This window comes from Staurois parvus, unplaced genomic scaffold (assembly GCF_062004578.1).
Source record: "Staurois parvus isolate SC_StPar_1 unplaced genomic scaffold, SC_StPar_1.0 ptg000303l, whole genome shotgun sequence".
Lineage (NCBI taxonomy): Eukaryota > Metazoa > Chordata > Amphibia > Anura > Ranidae > Staurois > Staurois parvus.
The window spans coordinates 12,231,512-12,249,729 of record NW_028318099.1 but is presented as its reverse complement, the minus strand read 5'-3'; the positions used below and the strand labels follow the sequence as shown (position 1 = coordinate 12,249,729).

General features: G+C 40.8%; 1 protein-coding gene across 4 annotated transcripts in view; it reads right to left on the bottom strand.

Annotated features, from left to right (window-relative positions):
* The window catches only part of PLEKHA1 (pleckstrin homology domain containing A1), a 93,731-nt gene that overhangs the window by 21,985 nt on the left and 53,528 nt on the right, over positions 1–18,218 (bottom strand). For 3 of the 4 annotated variants that reach the window (XM_089683259.1, XM_089683261.1, XM_089683260.1), the window contains exons 5-6: positions 12,388–12,485; positions 2,410–2,541 (exon numbers count right to left, since the gene is read on the bottom strand). In XM_089683259.1, the coding sequence (XP_089539385.1) occupies positions 2,410–2,541; positions 12,388–12,485 (230 nt within the window). Of the gene's footprint in view, positions 1–2,409; positions 2,542–12,387; positions 12,486–13,911; positions 14,037–18,218 lie in introns of those variants that run through there. The other variant, XM_089683262.1, reaches the window with a different exon arrangement.

Genomic DNA, 18,218 nt, shown 5'->3' with positions numbered 1-18,218 from the left:
ACCAGCAGCACTCATACAGCCCCACAGAAGGACACTGCCACCATGTTTCACTGTAGTCACCATGCACTTTTCTTTGTACTCACCTATGCGACGCCATACAGTTTTGAAGCCATCAGTTCCAAAAATGTATCTTGGTCTCATCACTCCAGAGTACAGAGTCCCAGTAGTCATCTTCTTTTTCAGCATGGGCCCTGGCAATTTCTAGGCAGGCTTTTTTGTGCATGGGCTTTAGGAGAGGCTTGCTTCTTGGATGAGACCCGTGCACACCATTTTGGCTTTCTACTTCTTTAGCCAACTGCAGTGAACTTGCATGGCGGTCTTCTTCAACCCTTCTCATCAGAAGATGCTCTTGTTGAGGGTGTTAACTTCCGTGGACGGCCTGGACGTCTCTGTGAGATGGTTGCAGTTCAATCTTTGTTAAATTTTTATATCGCTTTTGCTACAGTAGTCTGACTGATAAGGAAAGCTTTGCTGATCTTCTTGTATCTTTCAACTTTATTGTGTAAAGAAATTCTCTCTCTCAGGCCTTGTGACATTTCTCTTTCACGTGGTGCCATTGCTGGCAGCATGAAATGGGAAGTTGTTTTCTTTGTTAAGTAACAACCTTTTATAATCAACTGTCTGCTGGACACCTGTTTCATGAATACTTATACTCACCTGTAGTCGAATTCTTGTTAATTAGGATTTGTCAAAAATTTAGCTTTGCCTCTAAGACTTTCATTGAGGTGTATTCATTTTTGCAACATGATCTTGAAATAATTTGTTAGGAAAAATACTTTGTGTCTGCAAATTAACAAATCTTGTTTGCAATCAATGGCCTGCATTTGTGGATGTATTTTGCTGTATAGTGTCCCATAGAAAATGTTGATTCTGAAAGGCAAGTAAAGCTTTTCTGACAAATCTGTTTAGGTGTACTCATTTACGCTGAGCACTGTATGTACTGTTTCAGGATATTCAATGGTCTTGAATTTCACCTCAATTCCGGTTGCACCCAGCCCCCCCTCCCCCCCTTAAGTGCCAATTCTCATTGGGTTTTTTTTCTACCCTTTTTTTTTTAGATGCCTAGGCAGTTCACATGGGGCCCTCTTCTCTGGAATTGGACAGCCCTTAATTAGGCAGAATACATCTTGTAAAAAGAACGCAAGGAGTGTGTTGATAACCATCTAGGGGAGTTGGTGATGACACCTTGCTCTCACAGAAAGTTGGCAAAATGATGCTGCACATCATTCAACCAGAGAAGAGGAAGTATTCTAACAAATGATGCATTTTACAAATACTAAGCTACCTTTTTTTTTTTTTGTAGGCACTTGCCGCCTGACGTATGTGTATATAAACAAACAAACTGATGAAAAGTGATTAAAACTAGGATCATGACCCCGCTACCGTTTTTCCAGCTGGCAATCAGCTGTTATGTAAAAGTGATCAGATCACTTTTACAGTGCTGGGAAGGACTCCACGATCTGTGTTTGATCCCTGATGTCTCCATAAATAGTACCTGTCACCTGCCCAAAGCTTACAAAAGGGAGCTTTTTTGCCTGCTTGTGACAGCAATAAACTTAAACGAAAAAAAAAAAAAAGTAAAGTACTGTATATCCTATCTTGTGACCCCTATGGGGTATAGTTTTTGCTAGATTTTCCCTGGTATAACAGACCAACTTAAACCAACATTTTTCTACAGGAGCATTTCTCCCCTTCCTCTTACTACTCCAATACTTTCTCCCCACCTCCTCTCCGTAAGTAAAATCTGTTATGATCTTCCACCTTATATGATGCAAAATGTTGCTACTGACCTGCAGTACATTTTTTTTCTTGACAAAAATTTTTTTAAAAAATTGTTAAAAAATAGATTTAAATAAAAGCAATTATGAAAGAAGTTAAAAAGAACAAAATGTGTGCGTAGGACCAGCACGCACATGTAAACAGTGATTTTACCAAACAAATGAGGAATCGCTGCAAAAGTCGAAATTAGGGCAATAATTCTAGGACCATAATTCATGATTATCCCTAAGCTGATAACCCACAAAGGCTCGTAAAGCACCACATATGGAAATGTTTTAGGGATGGTAGTTTGTCGCCATTACGAGGCGGAGGGGGCATTTTAAATCTTGACATGCTTGGTATCTATTTATTCAATGTAACATCAGCATCATATTTTATATTTTACCAAAAGTTGGGTATTATATATATTGTGTTTTTTTCTAGCAAAAAAAAAAAAAGTTGATTTTAACATGTATGTGAAAAAATGTAAATGGTCCTGGACAGCAAGTGGTTATTAAACCAGAGCTTGGTTTTAAGTCTCAAGAAAAACACTAGAACATTTTTGACCTGTAGTGTATGTAATAAAAAAACATTAGCAAACAGACATCTAAAACCTCATTTAGCTGGTTTAAATGAATAGTTTGTGCCTACCTGTGTGGGGGTGATAATGGGAACACCACCTACAATTTCAGTCTTGTAAGAAATCTGTTTTTTACTGCCTGTGTATTCAAGCTGGTTGTTCACGCTGTCTGCAGGGCATGGTTGGTCACAAGGTTTTGGTACCTACAAGTAAATCACCAAAGAAAAAAAACAAAACAATGTTATATATTAATATAATGTAGCTACACATCCATAAACAAGTTGATGAAGAAATGTATCATGTTAAAACAAAAATATACAAAAATATATATTTTTAATAGCAATATTAAAGACAGACAACCGGTTTACAAGATTTGGATATAGTGGCAAAGTGCAGGAATCTGTTAATAATATAACGCATTTTTTTTTTTTTTTAAATAAATCTCTTCCTCTGAGCTTCCTTTTATAACTGTTCCCAACTGTACTCTTACTTTGCCATTCTGTGTGTGCCCCCTGTACCACTGGGACCTATACAGAGAAAGTGCCTCTGATTAACCTCAAATAAAGTTCAGCTGTTCTCGTAGGTCTTTCCTAACATTTTCTTAGTCGCATCCTACAGCAAAAGCCATGGTCCGCAGAGAGCTTCCAAAGCATCAGAGGGATCTCATTGTTAAAAGGTATCAGTCAGGAGAAAGGTACAAAAGAATTTCCAAGATATTAGATATACCATGGAACACAGTGAAGACAGTAATCATTAAGTAGAGAAACTATGGCACAACAGTGACATTACCAAGAACTGGACGTCCCTCCAAAATTGATGCAAAGACGAGAAGAAAACTGGTCTGGGAGACTGCCAAGAGGCCTACAGCAACACTGAAGGAGCTGAAGGAATATCTGGCAAGTACATGTGACAACAATCTCCCGTATTCTTCATATGTCTGGGCTATGGGTTAGAGTGGCAAGATGGAAGCCTTTTCTTACAAACAAAAACATCAAAGCCCGGCTAAATTTCGCAAAAACACATCTGAAGTCTCTCCAAAGCATGTGGGAAAACGTGTTATGGTCTGATGAAACCAAGGTTGAACTTTTTGGCCATAATTCCAAAAGATATGTTTGGTGCAAAAACAACACTGCACATCACCAAAAGAACACCATACCCACAGTGAAGCATGGTGGTGGCAGCATCATGCTTTAGGGCTGTTTTCATTCAGCTGGAACTGGGACTTTAGTCAAGGTTGAGGAACTTACGAACAGTTCCAAATACCAGTTAATATTGGCACAAAAACTTCAGGCTTCTGCTAGAAAGCTGAACATGAAGAGGAACTTCATCTTTCAGCATGACAACGACCCAAAGCATACATCCAAATCAACAAAGGAATGGCTTTGCCAGAAGAAGATTAACGCTTTGGAATGGCCCAGCCAGAGCTCAGACCTGAATCCGATCGGAAATCTTTTGGGGCGATCTGAAGAGGGTTGTGCACAGGAGATGCCCTCCAAATCTGACAGATTTGGAGTGTTTTTGCAAGGAGTGGGCAAATATTTCCAAGTCAAGATGTGCCATGCTGATAGACTCATACTCAAAACGACTGAGTGCTGGAATAAGATCAAAAGGTGCTTCACCAAAGTAACACTTTAAGGGTGTGCACACTTATGCAACCATATTATTTCAGTTTGTTGTTCAACTGAGTTGTACAGTTTATAGGTTACATTAAAGGTGGAAAAACTTCTGAAATGATTCATCTTTGTCTCATTTTTTTACATCACAGAAACCTGACATTTTAACAGGCGTGTGTAGAATTTTTATATCATATACAGTGAAGGAAATAAGTATTTGATCCCGTGACGATTTTGAATGTTTGCCCACTCACAAAGAAATGATCAGTCTAAAAATCAGACGGTAGGTGTATTGTCACACAGAGACACAGATATTTGATCCCCTATCATTCAGCAGGATTTCTGGCTACCAGGTGTCTGTCATACAGGTAACAAGCTGAGATTAGAAGCAGTCTCTTAAAAGGAGTGCTGCTAATCTCATTTTGTTACCTGTATAAAAGACACCTGTCCACAGGAGCAATCAAACAATCAGATTCAAAACTCTCCACCATGGCAAAGACCAAAGAGCTGTCCAAGGATGTCAGGGACAAGATTGTATACCTACACAAGGCTGGACTGGGCTACCAAACTATCGCCAAGCAGCTTGGTGAGAAGGTGACAACAGATGGTGCAATAATTTGCAAATGGAAGAAACACAAAACAACTGTCAGTCTCCCTAGGTCTGGTGCACCATGCAAGATCTCACCTCGTGGAGTGTCAATGATCATGAGAACAGTGAGGAATCATCTCAGAAGTACACGAGGATCTTGTCAATGGTCTCCAGGTAGCTGGGACCACAGTCACCAAGAAAACAATTGGTAACACACTACGCCGACAAGGATTGAAATCCTGCAGTGCCCGCAAGGTCCCTCTGCTCAAGAAAGCACATGTCCAGGCCCATCTGAAGTTTGCCACTGAACATCTGAATGACACAGAGGAGGACTGGTTGAAAGTGTTGTGGTCAGATAAGAACAAAAGCGATCTCTTTGCATCAACTCAACTCGCAGTGTTTTGAGGAGGAGGAATGCTGCCTATGGCCCCAAGTACACCATTACAATTGTCAAACATGGTTGTGGAAACATTCTGCTTTGGGGGTGTTTTTCTGCTAAGGGGACAGGACAACTGCACCGCATCAAAAGGGACGATGGACAGGGAAATGTACCGTCAAATCTTGGGGTGAGAACCTTCTTCCCTCAGCCAGGGCATTGAAAATGGGTCGTGGATGGGTGTTCCAGCATGACAATGACCCAAAACACACGGCCAAGGCAACAAAGGAGTGGCTCAAGAAGAAGCACATTAAGGTCCTGGAGTGGCCTAGCCAGTCTACAGACCTTAATCTGATTGAAAATCTGTGGAGGGAGCTAAAAGTTCGAGTTGCCAAACGTCAGCCACCAAACCTTAAAGACTTGGAGAGGATCTGCCAAGGAGTGAGCCAAAATCCCTCCTGAAATGTGTGCAAACCTGGCGGCCAACTCCAGGGAACGTCTGACCTCTGATCGCCAACAAGAGATTTGCCACCAAATACTAAGTCATGTTTTGTGAAGGGGATCAAATACGTATTTCCCTCAGGAACATGCAAATCAGTGCATCATTTGTTAGACACACATTTCTTCTGAATTTTTTGTTGCTACTCTCTCAGTGTTACAATACATCTACCATTCGATTTTTAGACTGATCATTTCTTTGTGAGTGGGCAAACATTCAAAATCAGCAGGAGATCAAATACTTATTTCCTTCACTGTATATACATACACGCACTTACACTATATTGCCAAAAGTATAGGGACACCCCTCCAAATCACTGGATTCAGTGTTCCAATCACCTCCATGGCCACAGGTGTATAAAGTCAAGCACCTAGACATGCAGACTGCTTCTACAAACATTTGGGAAAGAATAGGTCGCTCTGAGGAGCTCAGCGAATTCAAGCATGGTACCGTGAAAGGTTGCCACCTGTGCAATAAGTCCATCCGTGACATTTCCTTGCTACTAAATATTCCACGGTCAACTGTTAGTGGTAGTATAACAAAGTGGAAGCAACTGGGAACAACAGCAATCAGCTACGAAGTGGTAAGCCATGTAAAATGACAGAGCGGGGTCAGCACATGCTGAAAGAAGATGCTACCATCACTCTATGCCCTTGGTTGTTGTGCACTTTTCCATGGAACACAGCTGATGACAGATGACTGCACAGGCCCATTGCCAGAGTCATGTGACCGCCATGACCAATCACAGCAGATCACATAACATGGATGGCTTCCTTTCATGTTAGCTGTGATTGGTCAAAGCAGTCAATACAGACAGCCCATCTGTATCATGTGATGAGCTCTGCCCAATCACAGCTAAACACAACAAAAGACAGAATGAATTAGTTTTGTTCAGTAACAATAGGAAAAAAAAAGGAAAAAAAAAAATGTAATAAAATTTTTTTTTCCCCCCACACATACTGTCATTAGTGTCCCCGATTACCACCACATTAGTAATATAATGCTGCACTGGACTGGTGACAATATGAAAAAAAAAAAAAAAAAACTTTTTATTTCTTCATTTTCAAAAACAATTGTAACAAAAAATTACAACTTCAAAAAAACTCACCATGCCTCTTACTAAATACCTTGGACTGTTTATTTTCAGAAAATGGGTCATTTTGGAGGTATTTGTACTATACTGGCGCTTTCGGGCCTCAAGAAATGAGATTGGCTGACAGTACACCAGGATTGATCGATTGTCAAGATATATATACCATGGTTTGTGGACTCTAACTTTCCTACAGACTAAATAATATATATTAATTTGGGGTATTTTCACCAAAGAAATGTAGCAGAGTACATTGTGACCTTAAAATTATGAATAAATAACATTTTGCAAATAAATAATTTAACAGAAATGAAGAAAAATACATGTTTTTCTTCCAAAAGTTGTGGGGGTTTTTTATTTAGCAAAAGTTAAAAAACTCAGTGGGGATTAAATACCACCAAAAGAAAACGATTTGTGTGAAAATTTAAAAAAAAAAATTTTTTATAGGTAGTGTTGCATGACCGCGCAATTTGTCAACACTGAAAGCTGAACATTGGCCTGGGCAGGAAGGGGGTAAAGTGCCCGGTATTGAAGTAGTTTAAAGTTCATGTGCGTGTAAAAGCAGGTGTTCCAATACTTTTGGCAATATAGTGTATACAGCCAGGTCCATCGACACAATTCTAACATTTTTGGCTCTATACACCACCACAATGGATTTGAAATGAAATGAACAAGATGTGCTTTAACTGCAGACTGTCAGCTTTAATTTGAGGATATTTACATCCAAATCAGGTGAATGGTGTAGGAATTACAACAGTTTGCATATGTGCCTCCCACTTGTTAGGGGACCAAAAGTAATGGGACAATTGGCTTCTGAACTGTTCCATGGCCAGGTGTGTGTTATTCCCTCATTATTCCAATTACAATGAGCAGATAAAAGATCCAGCGTTAATTTTAGTGTGTTATTTGCATTTGGAATCTGTTGCTGTCAACTCTCAAGATGAGATCCAAAGAGCTGTCACTATCAGTGAAGCAAGCCATCATTAGGCTGAAAAAACAAAACAAACCCATCAGAGAGATAGCAAAAACATTAGGCGTGGCCAAAACAACTGTTTGGAACATTCTTAAAAAGAAGGAACGCACCGGTGAGCTCAGCAACACCAAAAAGACCTGGAAGACCATGGAAAACAACTGTGGTGGATGACCGAAGAATTCTTTCCCTGGTGAAGAAAACACCCTTCACAACAGTTGGCCAGATCAAGAACACTCTCCAGGAGGTAGGCAATATTATCTGCTCATATTCAGCCAAATGCTTCAGAACTCATTGGACGCCACTTCACAGTGCAGATGGACAATGACCCAAAGTATACTGCAAAAGCAACCAAAGAGTTTTATAAGGGAAAGAAGTGGAATGTTATGCAATGGCCAAGTCAAGCACCTGACCTGAATCCGATTGAGCATGCATTTCACTTGCTGAAGACAAAACTGAAGGGAAAATGTCCCAAGAACAAGCAGGAACTGAAGACAGTTGCAGTAGAGACCTGGCAGAGCATCACCAGGGATGAAACCCAGCGTCTGGTGATGTCTATGCGTTCCAGACTTCAGGCTGTAATTGACTGCAAAGGATTTGCAACCAAGTATGAAAAAGTGAAAGTTTGATTTATGATTATTATGTCCCATTACTTTTGGTCCCTTAACAAGTGGGAGGCACATATACAAACTGTTTTAATTCCTACACCGTTCACCTGATTTGGATGTAAATACCCTCAAAATAAAGCTGGCAGTCTGCAGTTAAAGCACATCTTGTTTGTTTCATTTCAAATCCATTGTGGTGGTGTATAGAGCCAAAAATGTTAGAATTGTTTCGATGTCCCAATATTTATATACATACACACACACTTTTCAAATACATTTTTCATTTTTATTAAGGGACCACAATCTCTGTTGTCAGCTACATAAGGGATTTGGAAACGGTGGACAGACAACAGTACTGACAAGAACACCAGAGATTTCACACAAAGGAAAAATTACAAAGAGAACAGGATACTCTTTAACACAAGTACACAGTACAAGAGATATATATTAGGAATATGAAATGTTGTTGCAACAAATTTGTTAATACCACTTTAACAATGGTACATCGACAATAGTCTCCAAGGTATATTAAAAGTCAAATTGAGATTAAAAACAGTTTGACTTTATTACTACTTTAACTACTCTGTGAAAGAACTACTGCCTCCGTTTATAACTACTCCATAAACCTTTTATTTAAGCCACATAAGAGTAGAGCAAAGTGTGTCAGAGAAGAAACTGGCTAAAGGTCTACACTGAACATGCCAGGTATGCTCCCTATTAAAACAAACACTAGCAGCTCGAGAGCATGAAGCCCTGCAAGCCACATCTAATGTTCCATTTCAAGTAGCTGTACGGATAGGCTAAGGTTCGTCATCTCCAACTCAACCAAGGTCTCACAAGAAGTGATTATTCTGCAGCCAATCAAATGTGTGTGGGAGTAAAGATGGTTTCTAGCAGGAAACCTAGCCTCCCACAGCCCTGTGCTTTTAATAGGCATCAATTCATGTCTTGAGCTGGGAGCTTAACACAAAGACCGTCCTCTGCACTGCAAGTGGAATCAGGCGCAGCAAAGCCCTGCACAAAGCCTTTCCACTTGCCATTTCCTGTGTGAGATGAACTGACAATAGCTCATCCTTTCTACTGCTCATATATGACATATACTGTAAATGCCAAACACCATTCAATCAAGGACAAAAGAATATAAAAAACAAAGCTCTACTTAGAATGCACCTGTCATCTGCATACTGCACAGCAATTTAATGAGAAGGACTTGTTAAATAATCCAGATTATTCATGCATTATTAAACAAAATCAGATGTTCTATGCCATTATGACAGCAGCATAGCCAACAATTATAATATTCATGCTGTAATATACCCTTGATGTCCACAAATACAGATGGATCTGGGAGAAGGGGGGGGGGGGGGGGGCACTGCCTTGTCAACTTTTGGAGCTCACTAGAGTTTAAATATCTCTAATGCTTGGTACACACGAGACGACATTCGGCCCGTGTGTACAGCAGCCTCTCCGGCACCTGTAAAATGGGCATGCAAGAAAAATATTTGCCAATTGGTATGACCAATGTGTTCTTCCGGGGGCAGGCCCCCATTCAGAACACAATAGTTCAGCGGGAAGGTCGCTGTACTAACATCGCAGTTAGTAAAAGACATCGTCGTGAGCTCCTGTTTTTTTTTTTTTGTTCAGCCCAGTGGGCTCATCATGTGTACCAGGCATAACAGTAAGATCTTTGTTCCACATTTGTCAAATGTGTCTGTCCACCTGAGGGTGTTCCCACTCATTTTTGTGCATCCCAACTCCTCCTGTTACAATAATATCACGTAAAAGTAATCAATTGGGAACAGAGAGAATTCTTCATTGTGGAAAGGCAGGTGTGCAGACCTAGGAACCTGTATGCAGATGGTTTACCAAATGAGTCACCAAAAGATAAAAGAAATGTGAAATTAGGTCAATCCCCAATATCTACCAAAAAATGTAGAAAGTCCGCTTTGGGTTTACGGACGGATATTTAGTGTGGGTATACATGTACCGAAATTCAATCCGTGTGTACCCCTCTCTGTTCCACAGAGGCCCATCATTAGACCAAATTCTGTTTACCGGTCCTGCTAGAAAACTAGAATTCGATCAGCCTGCTAGTAACTGTACTCTGATGGGTGAGGGAGAGATCCCTGCATTTCACATAGTTTGTTTTTTCTATTCAACCTACTGGTTAAATGAAAAAAAAAAAAACTCCCAGTGTATACCCAGCTTAAGAGTCACACTGCGGTGTTTGCAGAGGAAGAGATGTAGATTTTCTAAGACCCCATTCACACACTATGATATTTTGAATCACAGGCAGAATCACCACAATTCTGCCCACGATTTCAAGATGCTTAGATAAAATAACAAATTGAACAATAGTGTCTTCAGGTGGCATTCATTTTAATGGCACCTAAAAACACGGGGCAGTTGTGGTGCAATAAATCGCGCTGCAATCTCGGCAAACTGCAGTAGTTTAGGAGCTTCTTTTGGGCGACATGCTTCGTGTGATGTGATTTCTCGTGCATCAATTGCAGCAGAACTGCACCGCGTTTCCAGGTGCCATTAAAATGAAGGCCACCTGAATACGCTGTTGTGCAATATGTTACTTTAGCATGAAGGATGTCCGATCGGCTGCACTCCAAACAATCCACTTTATTGAACAAAGATAAAACCAATACAGACAATGGAAATACAGTGGGGACTGGCAGGTAAACACGTTTCACGCTATAGACAGCACTGTAAAGTGTGTACCTGCCAATCCCCCACTGTATTTCCACTATCTCTGTTGGTTTTATCTTTGTTCAATAAAAGTGGATTGTTTGGAGTGCAGCTGATCGGACATCCTTTGTTCTCATTTATGCAGCACACAAGCTGGGCTAGCACCTACTGGAGGAGTTGTGCTTGGAGATTAGGAGTCTCTCTACCTTGAGCAGTGGTAAACATATATTTTACTTTAGCAGACTGAATTACAATTCTGGTTGTGATACACAACATCATAGTGTGAATGGGGCCTTAAGTTAATACAATGTTTATATTACTAGTTTCTTAGTGTCTTTCATAAAGTATTCAGTTACTTGTTGAAAACATTACATGAATTTCCGAGGATAATTAACCTACTTGCATTTAGAGGCAAATGTACACTAAACCAACAATTACTTTTTTTTCTTCAATGATTAACTGAAAGCAGATATTTAGTCACCTACACAAATGTAACTCTGACATCCAGTGGGGTCAACTAATGCAGGCCATAGACGGGTCGTTTATCGACTGAACTTTCGCCCGAAATAATAATTGGCCGATATTCACACCGTTAGTAGGCAATGTCGTCGGCCGATTTTCGCGGTTCCTTCTCGTTTCTTTTATCGGTCATGCTGGAAAATCTACGAAACACAGCCGATTTTTGTAAGCATTGGTGGCAACAGAACGACCGATTTTTCTTTTTTCGGCCGACAATTTGGCCGATAAACGACCAGTCTATGGCCTGCATAACTCATGAGGACAATGCTGAAGCAATGAATAAATGTGTACTTTCCCAGCACAACTACATTTTTCCCCTGGACTCCTATGTATTGTGTGCATGTCATTGCCCTATCACTGGCATCAGAGAGATAAAACAGTAAGAGGCCCATGGTGTCTGGTATCGTACCTTGCAATATCAGGTAGTCAGTGATAATCTATGAGACCATGAAGACCATTACATAAATGACCATCCATGGCTGGTGAGTGAGAGACAATATTTGGTGTTTAGTCTATTTACAAACCACTGCATAAAAACAATGTAGAGGATTTATAGACTTCACTAGCGACCTCCAGATCCCATTAATTCTTATTGAATATATCATTTTTACAAATGACCAGTCTTTAATTCACTATTGTAACAGCTGCAAGAAAACTAGCATTTTGCAGTGCCCTTTAAAGTAACCTGCAGTGACGCCACTTTGGAGGATGCCATTGGTGAGACTTCCTCTAAAAATGCTAAAGTGCCTGGTTCTGAGGATGGGAGTTGCTTAGCAACACGCTACATTGTAAATACAGGTGTAACATGTATCCTGTTGCAAAGGGTGAAACTAGCCTTTAAAGAGGAGTTTGATCAGACTCTGGACAAGGCATCTGAACTCTGAAAACTATTCAACACTGCAGCAGAGTTCATAAGGGACAGATGTAAAAAACAAGAGAATGACATTTTAAGATTGCATACTGTTAGATTTGTCTAGTTATAGTTCATGTCCTGGAAAGGAGAGATGGAATTTGGTTGGTAACAGGATCACTGTTCCCTGTGCACCCATCTACATACATCAGTCATGTGTGCGATTAAAGTGGATACTCACTGTAATTTTGGTTGCTTTATTAAGGACATTAACCCATTCTACTAAATCTTGCTGATCATTGGCTTGCAGGAAGTATTTTCTCATGCCAGCATTCATTACTGGAAGAGAACAGCAGACAGGATGAGAACAGTTATTCAACACATCAGCAGCACAGATCAATTATACAAATATTGCCTACAGTTCCAAGCAGTAATGGTTTCAATCTATCGTTGTTCTAGAAACAGTATCCTGGAAACATTTTAATTGGAGCCAAATCTTGCAAACTTCTAGCACAACATTAAGCTATGTTCATCTCACTGCTGGCGGCAATTGAGACCTTCTTGGCATATAAATACTTCTCAAGCATGCGATTCAAACTGTCAGCAAACATACAAATCTGCATGGTCAGTTCTGAGTGGAACTATAATTTTAAAGGGGGGATGGGTCCTAAACGTTCTGGGGTAACTGGCACCACATCTCCACAGAGTAAGAACGTATAGTCTTTCCAAACCGTTATACTATAAATGTGCATATGGAGCCAATCATGTGCAGCTGAGCACAGCCACAAAGCAGAACCAGAAACCTCAACCAACAGATATTTTCTTTTCCCATAAGGACTCTTTTTGCTGTAAGGTTAACTGGTTACTTCAAATGAAAATTAACTCGCTCTCAAGTTGCCACGCATTTTAATCTGATAGTACTCTTTACTTCGAAGTTACCAAACATTAAAGTGGAAAAGGTATTTACATTGGCCTCTTGGCTTAAGAAGGTGAATTCTAGGAAAAAAACTTGGAACAAAAAAAATCTGCTGGATTTCAAAAGTAGTTCTAGTTTAGGAGGTGTCTGCCACCTCTTGAATCTTGTGTTTACAATTAACACTTTTTAATGAGCGCCAATAGTATAGCTTTCACTATGCTTCCATTGCTCCAACAGAAGACTTGTGACTTTTAAAACATAATTCGCACTATCCATATCTTCCCCTCTCTTGTCAATTCCCAGAATGCTTTGCAATTTGTGAGGCAATGCATTCTCCTGTTATCGCCTTTGAATTATGGGGGATTAAACCTTATTTATGTAGAGTGTTCTACGCTGCATTTGGAGGACCAGCCTGCTGTCTCCAACCTCAGATTTTTAAGCGCTACCACAGCTGCCAAGATTTTTCACCTGCTATTTGAGATATTCATCAATATGGACTGAAGCTGCCTGAAGAGTCCTGAGCTCCACCAGAGAGCATGGTTGAATGGTCCACACTCAGAGGGAATTTGTTAAATGGTGGACAATTCCCACTGTAGTTGAACCAGTGTACCACCTTAACAGGAACACCACTAGACAGGTGGAATACAGGTTTACCTTTAAACATTCTATTGATAGGCAGTTAGAATTCCTCACAAAGTCCCTGTTTAAACCAGATGGTTCTGTTCTTCATCCCGAGTATGCAGTGACCTTAAAGTGGTTCGAAACGCAAACTTTTTTTATCTTAATGTATTCTCTCCTTCCAATACCTTTCCACCACTCCTTTCCCATACTCCATTTCTAAACACTTACCTGATCAGCGCTACTGCACTTTTTTGCTGACCACAGAGGAGACTCAGAGCAGTGACAGCCATTGGCTCATCCTCCTGCTGTCAGTCAAATCCTGCGGGGGGGTTTGCACTAGCCAAGCCACATTGTTTATCTATAGACACAAACAGCCCAGCTCTGAAGTGTGCACCCATGGATGTCCCCCACAGCACATGGCATGCTGAGGGGGCATTCTGAAAAAGAAGGAACAGACAGCACCAGTGGGGGACTCCAGAAGAGGAGATAAGTGGCCAATGTCTGCAATATTGTTGCAAAAAAAAACAGCACTTTTAAAATTGCTTTAATCTGCCAGACTGTGCTAGATTGGGTTAGGTCCCTCCAAAGGGATCTCTCAGCTGCCAGGGTAGATTCCTGTGTCAGAGGGCATTATGGAGCAAATGTCTGGAGCCTTACACTTCAGCTGTGATGAGTGATGTCCATGCAGATGTGCAGGCTTCTCTGGTTGCATTGCAAGGACATTAATGATATATCCAAATATCGTCTTCCAGATCAGTAATATAACAGAGCACAAAGAATATTCCTGCCCAACATAGGAGGATGATCAAATCACACCCATCTCCATCTACTCCATCCAGCTACTTCACAGCGGATTGTGTTCAATTTATTGCTCTTTTGTCAACCTACATATAATCTTATGTTTAAAATTGCACTGGATCACGACTGCAAAAATCTTTAACTGTGTGCAAGAGTACCCTGGAGAAATAATGATAGACTTGTTCATATTGTGTGTGGTGACCTATGTCTTTCTGCACTGGATCAGCACAATAGAAAAAACAATTGTTTTCTATGTGCCTTGTTGGTACCAAAAAAAGCTAGTGTAATGTGCAGTACAATAGTAAGGCTGCTTTCACACGTGTGGACCGTTTGTCCGTTTTCCATCCATCTGTTGAAGGATGAAAATTAGACATCAATGCATCTCTGTGGAAAAACAGGTGTAAATGGATGATCATCTGTTCACATCCGCATCTGTCAACAGCCATTTTTTTAAATGAACAAATAGGCCTTTGTTCTGAAAAAAAAACAGGACAGACGAAAAACAGATGTAAACAAACGATCGGTAGTGGATGTAAAAAAACTGATGGAAAAACATCCATTTTTTTCCTTCTGAATGAAAAGGGCCTAAAACGCAGCATATTTGCATGTTTCCACAGCGCACTGGATGGCAATCAAAGCTGAAATACGCATTGCACTACTCACACATGGACTTCACAATGATGACTGCAAGCTTGGAAAAACACAGTTTTACCATGCAGGCTAGTGTGAACTGACCCTTAAAAGCAAATCGTGGGCATACCAAACTTTAGGGGTTTTTTTCCAGTTTATGCACTTTGTAGGTTATTTGACTTTAAAAAAAAACAAAACAAAAATTATAGTACAGCTTTTTTTTCAAAAGTGCCAAAAACATTTGCACAGTACTGTCCATCACATTTTTTCCTGGCTTTATTCTTGCAATAATGTACACTACATTTACTGCTGGCATTATTCAGGTCATTATCCTCACCATTAAAACTATGCATTCCTTTTGTTACAACCCCATTAAAAGAACAACACGTCATATCCATTTGTGCTTGGAAGCTACAGCAAAAATAAAACTCTACATTAGTGAAGCTTTTGAGGAACTAAACCTGCTCAGCATGCCATACTACCCTGGAGGGAAGCAACAAGGTGCATTACTACAGCAGGTTTTATAATAACACAGAGATGTCTGTCAAGCCTTCACTGGACCACAGAATGCTAACACAGCCTAGACTACTCAAGATATAAATCAGAAAGACTAGGAAAATATTAATCAGATAGTAAAGCAGCTATGACACAAAACATAAACTGACACTGGGTTTAGGTGCAGGCACTTGAATGTGTAGCATCCTCCAAGACCTGCCATTATGCCCATATACTGAGCGGTTCTAACTGGCAAAGCTCTGAAACTTTCCGATGGTGTTGATGCTTGCGCCTCTCTCACACATTCCCTTCCCTTAGATAGTGCAAATAAAAAAATATTGTGAACAAACAAAATATAAAATGTTAATTTTTGTGAATTAAATTTGAAAAAAATCAAAAACAAAAAGAAAAGAAAAAACCATTTAAAAAAAAACAAACCCTTTTTCTTACACTGTGAACATAAATAATTACTAAATGCGAAATCTCATAAAATTCAGCAATTTATTGAAAAACATCAATCACCAAAAGGTCCAGGGACCCTTAGGTGTCTGCACCTGATCACGGACAGTATTATTTTATCTTTGTAATATTCACTTAATATGTTTTTATTAAGGTTCTATGCTAGTAAATATGCCAGTGACAAAACATCTGTCGGAGTTGCAAATAGAACTCTTTGTTTTCTATTTTCATTTTTTAAACTCTCCTTCAATGCAGGAAGTTACTTTCTAATTTAAGTTTAAAAAGTTCCAATTAAAGGAGAAGTACAGCCAAAGCCTGTTTGTCTGCAATTCTCCTGTGGATCACAGAAGTGCAATTCTGCACCCCTATGACCACTTTCAGCTGACAGCGAGCTGAAGTCCACTGACGTCACTCAGCCGCACCAGACTGGGGAAAGATCCACCCAGATGTGTGGAGTGGCACCTGGCTCAGCCTCTCAACAATCCACTGAGAGCCTGAGCCAGCCGCTCCCGCCCTCTCCACAGCCCAGAGCTCCAGTGAGGGGGGTTGGGGCAAAGAAGAGATTGGTGGCTGACAATCACCAGCTCGGAGAACGGAGCGATCAGTGGTGTTTGACCTCTCAGTAGTCTTTAGGGACGGAGGCACGATTTCTTAAAAAAAAAAAAAAGTCTAAACTTCTCTTTTAAGAGAAGTAGGGCATTTTCTTCTCTATTTATACTTACCTAGGTGGATGCAGCATCGGTCCAATGCTGCCTCTGTCCCCCGTCAGCTCCAAGGGTGAGAGCTCCAAGATCTCACAGGTGATTGCCGAGTTCCCACAGCTGTTCTGAGCAGAGAGTGAGGCTGTCAGTCACCGCTCTCTGCTCAGCCCCCCTCCCCCCACGCTCACTGGAGCACTGGGCTGTGGAGGATGAGGGCTGAGCAAGGTGCAGCTCCAGATTCTGGGGTGGATCCCGATTCTGAAGTCTGGATCTTATCCCAGCTTGGATAGGCTGAGTGACGTCAGCTGACAATGGACTTCAGTCTGCTGTCAGCTGAAAACAGGTCACAGGACTGCAGAACAAAAAAGCTTTGGCTGTATTTTAATTCATTTAAAAATGGTGAAAACTAAAGCTAGTCATACACACATAGGGGTTGATTTACCAAAACAGAAGAGTGAAAAATCTGGTGCAGCTGTGCATAGCAGCCAATCAGATTCTAACCTCAATTGTTCAATTAAGCTTTGACAAAACAAAAAAAAAAACCTGGAAGCGGATTGGTTTCTATGCAGAGCTACACCAGATTTTGCACTCTCCAGTTATAGTAGACCCCATGGGATTTCTTTTGTGAGCCTGTGAGCTAAATGGTGTGCAGATTTTAGAACACCTGAAGAGTGACTGCAGCTTATTGGTTGCAGTCACTGTTCAGCTGAAATTTTGCACCTGGACCCTTCGATTTTCATATTGAAGTTTGTTGATTCAGGTGGTACCTATACAACCACTCACAGACTGAAGTTCGGTGACTCAGCAGAACGGCCAACATTCAATTCGATCCATGCATGGCCAGCTCAAAGGAGAAATACAGCCAAAGCTCTTTTGGCTGTACTTCTGTGGATCACAGGAGTGCAGTTCGTAATGCTCTCCTGTGACCTGTTTTCAGCTGACAGCAGGCTAAAGCCCGGTGTTGGCCGACGTCATTCAGCAGGTCCAGGCTGGGGAAAGATCCCGACTTTAAAGTCAGAATCCACCCCACAGTCCAGAGTGGCACCTGGCTCAGCCTCTCAATAAACCGCTGAGAGCCTGAGCCAGCAGCTCCCTCCACAGCCCAGTGCTCCAGTGAGCCTGGAAGGCAGAGTAAACAGTGGTGACTGACAGTCACCGCTCTGCTCACAGCAAGGGTGAGAACTCAGTTATCAGAGGTCATGTGATCGCTCAGTTCTCACACTTAGAGCCAATGGGACAGATGCATCTAGGTACATATGTTTTGTAGGAAAAAAAACCCACCATTTCTCTTTTAGTGAAGAACTCCAAATTCTACTTAGCAAAAATGACTTCGGTTCACCTTGGTACAATTCAATTCTTCATAAGCAATCTCAGTAGGGCCACTGGGGATACTGCAAATGACTGTAGTAACTTTTGCTACATACATTATGTGCTGATCTCTTCCAATGGGTG